Source organism: Thamnophis sirtalis, unplaced genomic scaffold (genome assembly GCF_051295495.1).
Source record: "Thamnophis sirtalis isolate CommonGarterSnake01/CBP01778 unplaced genomic scaffold, rThaSir2_p1.2 scaffold_4, whole genome shotgun sequence".
Taxonomy (NCBI): Eukaryota; Metazoa; Chordata; class Lepidosauria; order Squamata; family Natricidae; genus Thamnophis; species Thamnophis sirtalis.
In genome coordinates this window covers 126,713,957-126,725,428 of record NW_028261384.1, presented here as the reverse complement: position 1 = coordinate 126,725,428, position 11,472 = coordinate 126,713,957, and the positions used below count along the sequence as shown (strand labels likewise).

The window sequence follows — 11,472 nt, the reverse complement described above, 5'->3', positions numbered from 1 at the left end:
CATCTGTATTGCTTGCCACCACACTGCAGAATTCTAAAAGAGATCTCTACTGACATAGTAAAAACATGTTTTCTTGTTCAAGGTTCCCCAGGATTTTGTTTCCAAAATTGGGAATTATTCTCCTGCAATTAACAGTCCCTATGTAATTATTTCAACTTCAGCTCTAAATCCATGGGGGGCTGGGGGGTGGGAGGAAGGTGAGTTATTAACTCAAGCAGAATTATACTTCATGAAAGAGATTGTTGATTCACAAAAATTGACCTAAAGAAAACATGCTGTTGTCAAAGATGGTGATATTTGCAGTATTGGTTATTGTGCCTTTACCGCAAGTAGTATGCAGGGCTAAATGCAGTGTCAGTGACCCTCTGCCATTTCTTCACAAGCAATACCAGTCAGGAGACCTCATTGTTGTGAACATGCTCTCTCAGATCTATGTCTTTCACAAAATGATGGACTTCAGCAAACGTCCCTCTGAGGAGCTATTTGAGGACACTGTGTAAGATTTTACTCACATAGAATGTTAGGAACATAGTCTAACAGTTGGGTTAGCAATATATAAGCCATGATAGTAGTACTGTATCTTTAAGTACTGCTATAAATGTGATTGGTTGCTGTTACCTCAAGCGGCCATAAGATGGAGCCAGAATGACTGTTAGCTCTCTGATTGTTAGATGCTGATCATTGAATACTGCTTGTAGATGCGTCGTGTATTGCTCAGCATGAATTACTGTGAGTTTTGCTACTGTTAGCGACTTTGTGTGCTGAACTGATTATGTGATACTGGAGTGTGTTTGATGGACCACCCCTTAACTGAGAACGTTGATGATTGACTGTCTTAACCATGTATGAATTGGACTCTGCATACCTCTATTTTCCACAGAAGTAAAACACTATCTGTTTTTACAATTCAGTGTCTCCGTATGCTGGTTTATGCGTTCTTCTGGACCACTCTCACTACGGTTCTCTGCACGCACTCGTTCTCCTAACGAGGGAGCTGACCTAACAGAGAACGTTAATTTGAACTTGGAAGTCTGTTCATATTAGCCTCCCTTCCAATGATTGACTTGACCTTTTCTTTGTTGGTTAGCCCTATCTCCATCGTCCTACTCTTCCTCCTTTTTCCATTATCCTCTTACTCTCCATTTCCTTTTCATAAGCCTCATCCATGCTATGTGATGATTGCATCCTACAATCCTAAAAAATTTCTCCTTTATTTCTCAGATTTTCCCACCATTATATGAAAACAATGAAATGTATTATATTATTATTTTTTAATTATCTTGTGGATCCTCATTACTAGCTATCCAGGCTCACATGTTGCCTGTAGGCTGCAGGTTGGAAATCTGTGCTTTCGAGCTTCTCTAACAGTTTCTAGGCTTAGTTTTTAGGCATGAGTCAGTGAGGTTCTTTAGAGAAATTTCCTGGTAATAATAGTAATAATGTAACAGAATTGGCTAAATTTGGCTAAATTTATCTTTATATTAGCTTATTTATAATTCTGTTTATTATATTGGCAGATTTATAATTATAAACCATCTTTATATTTAATTCATACATAGCAATAATCTTTCTTCATCTGATTTCTACCTCTTATCTCTAACCACTTGTAAAATCTATTCCATGTCAAGTAATATTCTGTGTCTTCTTTGTCTTTTATTTTTAAAGTCAATCTGTCCATCTCTGCACAGTCTTAACATTTTCCAAATTACTTTGTCATCTGATGGAGTGTTCTCATTTTTCCAATATTGTGCAAATACAATCCCTGCTTCTGTCAGTACATACAAAACTAAATATATAGTCCCTTTATCATAATCCTCTGGCATTATACCCAACAAAAATATTTCTGGTTTCAGATCTATATGTTGCTTAATCATCTTTTTCCAATCAAGTATGTATTTTCTTCCAATATTTTCTTCCTTTCATACAAGTCCATCACATATAATAATAAGTACCTGGAGTAAATGTGCTCATATTTCTTTTTGTTCTCTCTTTGTTTTTCTTTTGTAAATGATGTACCCTGACAATACACTATATGCAAAATGTTTATGAAATAAGAAAAAGAACTAGAAAAAATAATGAAATATCGTGACCTGGTCATCAAAACTACATGGCTATGGATGAAGCATTTAACAGTGATACCCATTGTCATCAGGGCACTTGGCACCATGTCCAAGAATTTCACAAGATACATCAACAAATTGCAGCTTCCTGCAATAACACCAGCGGAACTGCAAAAAATTGTGCTACTCGGAACATCTTATATTTTAAGAAGGTACTTGGTTGATACATAGGACGCTGGCAGCAAACTGTATTAACCATTAGCACCAGTCACTGGTATTTGTAATGCATTTTTGAATGTTCAGTTGGCTGGATTTCATGTTTAATGAATAAAGTATATATAATAATAATAATAATCAGCAAGAAAAAAATCACAAAGTACCAGGACTTGGAAATTGAAGTTGAGCAACTGTGGAAAAAGAAATTGGGTGTTGTCAAGATTGTAATTTGAGCCCTTGGAGCAATACCTAAAGGACTACCTCACTATTTGGAAATTCTAAATTTATCGGACTTGAAAATTCTGACTCTACGAAAAACCACCCTACTTAGAACAGCTTATATCCTCCAATGTTACCTTAAGAGTTCCTAAGTCCTTGGTTAGGACTTGAGCTGTTGAGCTACCAACCAGCTCTAAAGGCTGTGAATCTCACCAAAGATTAACCACATAACAACAACAACAACAACAACAACAATAATAATAATAAACAACCAATTGTCATTGGGGCACTGGGTACCATATCCAAAAATTTTACAAAACACATCAAGAAATTGCAGCTTCCTGCAATAACACCAGGGGAACTGCAAAAAAAAAACCCTGCACTACTCAGAACATTGTATATTTTAAGAAGATCCTTGGATGCTGGCAGCAATTCATATCAACCATTAGCACCAGTCAATAGTATTTGTGATGCATTTTTGAATGTTCAGTTGACTGAGTTTCCTGTTTAATGAATAAAAGAGATAATAATAAATAGAGACCAATAGTACCTCAGAAATTACTGTCAATGATGGAATGGAGGTTTTGGAAATTTTAAAGAAAATGGAGTGATTCTACTCCTCCAAAAAGCATCAAGACTCTTTTGAAAAATCAACCAGTGACAGCATTTTCTGAAAGTATTACTCAAAAGAATGATTATTGGAAGATTGTCACCAAAATCAAAACAATTGCAATGCTGTTTTATCACAATCAAAGTATGTTATATGCTTTCATTTCAATTAAAAATATGTCTTTCCCTTTCTAGAGTCATGACTCCAATCTACCAGCATATCTTGGCCTTAGAATTTGCCATCAAAGAAATTAACAGAAATCCTCATATTTTACCCAATCATACTCTTGGATTTCAGATCTATAATACCTACTTCATGACAAGTTGGACATACCGTGCCTCATTGGAACTTTTTTCTAAAAAGGGCCAGTTCATCCCTAACTATAACTGTGATACACAGCAAAGACCAATAGCAGTTCTTGGAGGACCTACCACTGAGGTGTGTCTGCACATGGCTACCATCCTGTCCCTCTACAAGATGCCACAGGTATGAGCTTTGATGGACTCCAGACCAAATAGATAGCCATCAATGCCCTTCTAGCCTTCTTTTTATGTAAATTGTTTATGGCAGTAGTTCCCAAACTTTTCTTTACCATTTAAGTACATTTTGTGGCCATGGAACATGGATTCTTCCCAAAATAACAAGATTATTCTTAAAACTGATGGCTTCTGATGACTACAAGGGAATTGTGCTGTAGCTTATTAATGTCCGCAGTTGTGGCCATAACTCTTCTGACATTTTGTGGTTTAAAGATTTAATTATCAATGTTTGTGCTATGCTTTCACAAAGATTAATTTTCCACTAAAGCAATTTTTAAGAGAAACAGTGACTAAAACTACAGATTTTCAGAAGCATTCTCAGAAATACCTTAAATAAAGATATATATATTGAAGAGAAAATATAACTAAGCATATAGAGTATTCAAATGTAACAAACATAATGTTAAAGAGTTATGATATGTAGTTACTTACCAAGTAACTTACCAAGCACATCTAAATTATATTAAAGTAACCACAATATCTTTACAATCCCCAAGATATATCACAACTTTTGAGCACCCCTAATATTTGGAAATTGAAACTTGAAAAGTTTGACACACCATAAACTATTCTCAGCGAGGGATTTTAAGGGATAATCTACCATCTTACAAATACAAACAATTAGGAAATTTTGGTACAACAGGTTTGATCAATTTCTCTGATAGAGATCAGCCTTTCAACTGATGACATAAAAATCTCCATGTAGGATTCTCTAAATATGTATGTGAAATATCACTTTAGTCAAAATATGAATATATTTTGACCATTGATGTCTATATTGTAGCTTAAGAGGGTAAATAAATGTTTTAAAGAAAAACAAATGTCCTGTTGTCTATTTCCCAGTATTTTTGTTTTTCTGAAGATAATGTATGGTTCCACTTCCGAAAGTAACTTGAAAAAAGAGATGGTTTTATATCAACAAATGTTTCCAAGAATGGACCATCAGTATAAGGGAATTTTTCTATTATTGCTGCATTTCAGTTGGACATGGATTGGGATCTTGTCTGTGAAAAATGACAGTGGTGAGAAGTTTATACAAGATCTGGTTCCCATGTTAGCCCAGAAGGGGATCTGTTCAGACTTCATTGAAACATTTCCAATCATTGATGACTCAAGCAGCATTGTTGAGTTGGTGGAAATGGGACTTGAAATGTACATGGTGGTTATGAAAAGCACAGCTAATGTAGTATTAGTTCATGGTGAAATTTACGGAATCATAGTTCTGAGACTTCTTTCCACCAATTTGAAAATTGAAGATGCACCATTATGGAGACAAGGTAAAATCTGGGTTATGACAGCTGAGATGGATTTCACTTCCCTTCCCTTTCTGAGGAATAGTGACCTAGTCTTCCTCCATGGTGCTCTGTCTTTTGCAATTCACACAGAGAAAGTGTTAGGATTCCAGCACTTTGTTCAGACGAAGAAACCAAACTTAGAGGGAAAAGTTAGCTTTGTCAAGCTCTTCTGGGAAAGCGCCTTTCAATGTTCCTTCTCCATCTCTGTTATGAATGAAGATGAAAGTGAGGTTCCTTGCACTGGAAAAGAGAAACTGGAAACTCTTCCTACATCTGTGTTTGAAATGGACATGACTGCCCATAGCTACAGCATCTACAATGCCATCTATGTTATGGCATATGCTTTCCATGACTTCCATTCATCAGTGCTGGAATACAGAGCGAGAGGGCACGAAGTCCAACTGGAACATCTGGATCAAAAACTGTGGAAGGTAAAAACCGTAAGCAAACCAAGGTACTCACTGTATCTGCCACCCTGATCCTAAACAGAGGTACTATTCACTTACTTTCCTTACAGGTTCACAAATGTGAGCACCCGTCCACACATGCGCTCAACCCTCCATGCTTTGATCACACATGCGGCTTGCACACATGCGCAGCTTGAAAATGTGCTTAAAGAGGACGGCATAGAGCCAGGGTGGATAAGAAAGCCACCCACGATTTTCACTTCCCGTTCCAGCAAACCGGTCCAAACCGGTCTGAATACCACCTCTGATTCCTAAACCTATATGAAATCCATTCTTCCAAGGAGAATGTACTGTATCTCAGGATGTAGTTTTACTCAATGTCATCATCTCTCTAGCTCTATTCCAAATAATGTCATTATAAATTATTATATCTGCACGTGTATAAGGAATGGGAGCATGCAGTTTTTCATTTTATGTTAACAGTGCTTCTTTATTTGGCCTTACAATATCTAGATTTTTCATGCCTTCCTGAATTTCCCCATTTCAAGGACTTTCTTGGATTACAGTATTTTCCGAAACAATTTGTTTCAAAGGAAGTCCATGAAGACTATTTCTGTAACTGGTGTCTTTAGACTTCTTATAATATTTTGCTCTTTCCTTTTTAATAGTTTTATTAATTTTTGTATCAAACACATAAAACAAATAGTATATAAAAAGTAACAGTAAGAAATTGAATCTTAATTAACAATTGAACATTGCGATAATTAAAATAATTAAATATTTCCAGATATGGTAATCCTTCATTTATGAAACAAAAGCACTAATATAGATATTATAAACTAAACCCCCAATATTAAAATTCCAAAGCAAAACCTATCAAAATAATCATTAAAGATTACTACAGACAGGAAGCTACTATAATAATAATAATTTATTTACCAAAAATAATAATATAAATATTACAGACTAAACCATTACCTCCAACCAGAGATGAGTTTCACATAATTTTACCACCTGTTTGCCGCACACCGGCAACTAACTCACAAAATGTAAGTGTGCACTATCCTATCTTATCTTATCTTATCTTATCTTATCTTATCTTATCGTATCGTATCGTATCGTATCGTATCGTATCGTATCGTATCTTATCTTATCTTATCTTATCTTATCTTATCTTATCTTATCTTATCTTACCCTACCCTACCCTTGTCTGTCTGTCTGTCTGTCTGTCTGTCTGTCTGTCTGTCTGTCTGTCTGTCTGTCTGTCTGTCTGTCTATCTATCTATCTATCTATCTATCTATCTATCTATCTATCTATCTATCTATCTATCTATCTATCTATCTATCTAATCTATCATCTACCTATCTACCTATCTCATCTATCTATCTATCTATCTATCTATCTATCTATCTATCTATCTATCTATCTATCTATCTATCTAATCTATCATCTATCTCACCTATCGCACCTATCGCACCTATCTATCTATCTATCTATCTATCTATCTATCTATCTATCTATCTATCTATCTCTATCTATCTATCTATCTATCTATCTATCTATCTATCTATCTATCTATCTATCTATCTATCATCTACCTATCTCATCTATCATCTGTCTGTCTGTCTGTCTATCATCTATCTATCTATCATCTATCTATCCATCCATCCATCCATCCATCAACTATCTATCAATCAATCAATCAATCTATCTATCTATCTATCATCTATCATCTATCTATCTATCTATCTATCTATCTATCTATCTATCTATCTATCTATCTATCTATCTATCTATCTATCTAATCTAATCTAATCTATCAGCTATCACCTACCTATATCATCTATCTCAGCTATCATCTATCATGTACCTATCTCATCTATTATCTATCTATCTATCTATCTATCTATCTATCTATCTATCTATCTATCTATCATCTGTCTGTCATTCGTTCTTTCTTTCTTTCTTTCTTTCTTTCTTTCTATCATCTATCTATCTATCCATCCATCCTCTATCATCTATCTATCTCATCTATCTCATCTATCTCATCTATCATCTACCTATCACATCTATCATCTATCTATCTATCTATCTATCTATCTATCTATCTATATATCTATCTATCTATCTATCTATCTATCTATCTATCTATCTATCTAATCTAATCTAATCTATCAGCTATCACCTACCTATATCATCTATCTCAGCTATCATCTATCATGTACCTATCTCATCTATTATCTATCTATCTATCTATCTATCTATCTATCTATCTATCTATCTATCTATCTATCATCTGTCTGTCATTCGTTCTTTCTTTCTTTCTTTCTTTCTTTCTTTCTATCATCTATCTATCTATCCATCCATCCTCTATCATCTATCTATCTCATCTATCTCATCTATCTCATCTATCATCTACCTATCACATCTATCATCTATCTATCTATCTATCTATCTATCTATCTATCTATCTATCTATCTATCTATCTATCTATCATCTGTCTGTCATTCTTTCTATCTATTTATCTAATCTATCATCTATCATCTATCTATCCAATCTATGCATTTATCTATCCAATCTATGCATCTATCCATCCATCCATCCATCCATCCATCCATCCATCTATCTATCCCTCCATCCCTCCATCCTCCCTCCCTCCCTCCATCTAACCTTGTCTTGTCTTTTTTTTCAAATGTAGCTCAACCAATTTATGAGAAGGGTCTCATTCAATAATAGTGCTGAACAAAAGGTTTCTTTCAACCAAAATGGAGAATTGGAAACTGGATTTGATATTATGAATTGGATCACATTTCCCAATCTATCTTTTATGAGAATCATGGTTGGAAGGATGGACCCCAAGGACCCCCAAAGGGCATTGTTCACCATTGCTGAGGATGATATTGTATGGCCAGAGAGGTTTAACCAGGTATGGTGAGTTTCATCTTACCTTTAAGACCAATGTCTTTCTGTTGCTCCTTAAATTGTCATAGATTCAAAATCCTAGATGGAAAGTAAATTAAGCTACAGAATATTTCAAGTAGTCCAAGATTCCTAAATGTTCCCCCCCAGACAAATCTCTGAACTAGCTAGTGAGCCCTTGGTTGCAGTGGTGGGTTTCCAATTTTTTTTATTATCAATTTGCTCATCAAGCAGAAGTATCTGGGCAGGTGGTGGAGCCTCCTGCCACCGTCACTACCAGTTCACCTGATCCGGGCCCCCTGCCTCCACCACTACCTCTTTGCCCGATCCAGGCAAAACCAGCAGAAACCCACCTCTGCTTGGTTGTCTTCTAAATTACAGTATGTGGCTACAGGAACTAGGATATTAAAGAGCTGATGTTTCTTATCATATTGACATTAAAGTATATGTTTTCCCATTGATACCAAGAGCTGCAAAAGAAAGAATGTGCTAAAAATGTAGCACACATTTTGGATTTTGTAGAACACAGAAGTAAATGTAGTTTATCAAACATGCATACCTAGATACCTAGATACCTACATACTCGCCTGAAAACCTTCATGAGTGCTGAAGTGCTGAATGGTTATAGGACCGAACATTTTCTCCTACAGAAACAAGCCTCTTGTGCAAATAAAGTAAAAGAGAAGCTAACTATCTATTAAGGCACAAAAGAAAAGCATTATGACACTCCAGTACTGGATTACGATTTTAAAAAAATGGTCAAAGCAAATCATTTTCTTCTTTCCTTCTTAAACAGGTCCAACCTCTATCTTGGTGTAATAGTAAATGCCATTCAGGTTCTAGTAGAAACAAGATAGAAGGGAAACCATTTTGTTGCTATGATTGTCTACGGTGTCCCCATGGAAAGATTTCCACCCAAGTAGGTGAGTGGTTGCATTTGGTATCCTAAAAAATATAAAGTACCTAAATAAAATGGTGGGTCAAAAGAGCAATGAAAAGTTTAGACTAATGTTATTGTTCTCCCTGACAAATGGATGGAGTAAAACATGAAAACTAACCAGCATTCAGTTTATGGAATGGATTTCTACAGTGATACCCAGTAATGTTTTGGACCAAAGATGTTTTCAAATGTAACTTTACTAGCTGGATACCCATGCTTCGCTACTAAATTGTAAGGAGCCCCAGACTGCTTCCGAGTAAAGGAGTGGAATGTCTGCCAGTTTGAACTGAGGTAACAGAATGTGAGGCAACTGGCAATTGGAACAGAGATTTTTTCAGATGAGGAGGGGGAGTAGAATGTCTAAACTCCCAACCTGCAGGCCAAATGAGTCACGCACTGGCCACGCTCATGCCCGGTTTAGCAAAGGAGGAGCATCAGAGAATGTTACCATAAGGGATTTGCAGTTTTACAAAATGCTGATGATATGATAGTCATTTCAAAAAATCCTTTCTTAGTGAGCACCTAGAAGCCAAGAGGAACATATGTGTTGAATTTCAGGTTTTCAGGCTTTGCGATTCTGGAGATTTCATGATAAGTGAGTGGTATTTGGCTTTTATATAGAGAGAGATAAAATGTCTACCAGTATAATTGCTTTTCAAACATTAACAAAAACTTATCTTTTTTGTTAAGAAGTATCCTTTTTTGATTTTTGATTCTTCCCATGCAATTCCTAAGTTGTTAATTTATTTTCTAGATATGGATGATTGCTTTCAGTGTCCAGAAGATCAGTACGCAAATGTGAACCAGGATTTGTGTCTTCCAAAGATTGCAACATTTTTGATGTATGAAGAAACTTTGGGGATCACTTTGGCCAGTTCTGCTCTTTTCTTTTGTCTGATGACAATTGGAATCTTTTGGATTTTTATTAAGCATCAGGACACTCCCATAGTCAAAGCCAACAACCGGAATCTCACCTATGTTCTCCTTATTGCTCTCTTCTTGTCTTTTCTCTGTTGTTTCTTATTCCTTGGGAAACCTGATAAGGTCACGTGTCTCCTTCGTCAAACTACTTTTGGGGTCATCTTCTCTGTGGCCATTTCTTGTGTCTTGGCCAAAACCATCATTGTGATTTTGGCATTCATGGCCACCAAGCCTGGGTCTAAGATGACTAGATGGGTGGGAAATAGATTAGCAGTATCCATCCTATTGTGCTGCACCTCGCTTCAAGGATTTATTTGCATTATATGGCTGGCAACCTCTCCCCCATTCCCAGATGCTGACATGAGTTCAGGGGCAGAAGAAATCTTTCTGGAGTGTAATGAAGGATCAGTCTTCATGTTCTACTGTGTCTTGAGCTACATGGGTTTCCTTGCCATTATTAGCTTTACAGTGGCATTCCTAGCAAGAAAACTGCCTGATGTTTTCAATGAAGCTAAGTTTATTACCTTCAGCATGTTGGTCTTCTGCAGTGTCTGGTTGTCCTTTGTTCCAACATACCTGAGCACCAAGGGGAAATACATGGTTGCAGTGGAGATTTTCTCCATTATAGCTTCTAGTGTTGGGTTACTAGTTTGCATTTTTTTCCCTAAGTGCTACATCATTGTCCTAAGGCCTTCCCTCAATAGCAAGGAACAGCTAAGAAGACAAACCCACAGAAAAATGTAAATTATATGTCTCGTTATTTTAGATTGTTTGTAAGAAAACCGAATCATTTGATGTTCTGATCCAATTCCACTTAATTTGAATAAAGGTTTCAAATCTTCAGGTTTAATTCTCACTTGATAGAAAAAATAAAATATTACCATTTACATACTATCTATTTCATCTGTTATTGTCACTGGTTATTTTTTTAAAATTATGCTACTGTTGTATTCCATTATTTATTGCTTGCTAACATAGGGAGGTGGTGGCTCAGTGGCTAAGATGCTGAGCTTGTTGATCAGAAAGGTCGGCAGTTCAGCAGTTCAAATTTCTGGCACATGTAATGTCTGAGCTCCCATTACTTGTCCCAGAAAATTCCATCAGAAAATGACTGATGGAAATGACTGATAATCTCCTTATATGGAGTGGATGGAAACTAATGAAGGATAGAAGCAACCTAGAACTAAGGAGACATTTCTTGACATTTGAATCAATTAATCCATGGAACATCTTGCCTCCAGAATTTCTGAATGCTCCAACACTGGAGGTTTTTAAGAAGAGATTGGACAATCACTTATCTGAAATGATATAGGGTTTCCTGCCTGAGCAAGGGGTTGGATTAGG

General features: G+C 36.0%; 1 protein-coding gene across 1 annotated transcript; it reads left to right on the top strand.

The window, feature by feature from the left end:
* Positions 1-287: 287 nt before the first annotated feature.
* LOC148046445 (vomeronasal type-2 receptor 26-like) lies at positions 288-10,872 on the top strand. Its single transcript, XM_087714747.1, has 5 exons — positions 288-496; positions 3,300-3,591; positions 4,507-5,370; positions 9,064-9,190; positions 9,962-10,872. Exons 1-5 carry the CDS (start codon positions 288-290, stop codon positions 10,870-10,872), a joined length of 2,403 nt encoding a protein of 800 aa, XP_087570873.1.
* Positions 10,873-11,472: the final 600 nt, after the last annotated feature.

Coding starts and splice junctions, on each gene's coding strand:
- LOC148046445 (XM_087714747.1), top strand. CDS start 288: ATGGTGATATTTGCAGTATTGGTTATTGTGCCTTTACCGCAAGTAGTA. Junction 3,592..4,506: donor CCCTCTACAAGATGCCACAG/GTATGAGCTTTG, acceptor GTTTTTCTGAAG/ATAATGTATGGTTCCACTTC. Junction 9,191..9,961: donor AAAGATTTCCACCCAAGTAG/GTGAGTGGTTGC, acceptor TTTATTTTCTAG/ATATGGATGATTGCTTTCAG.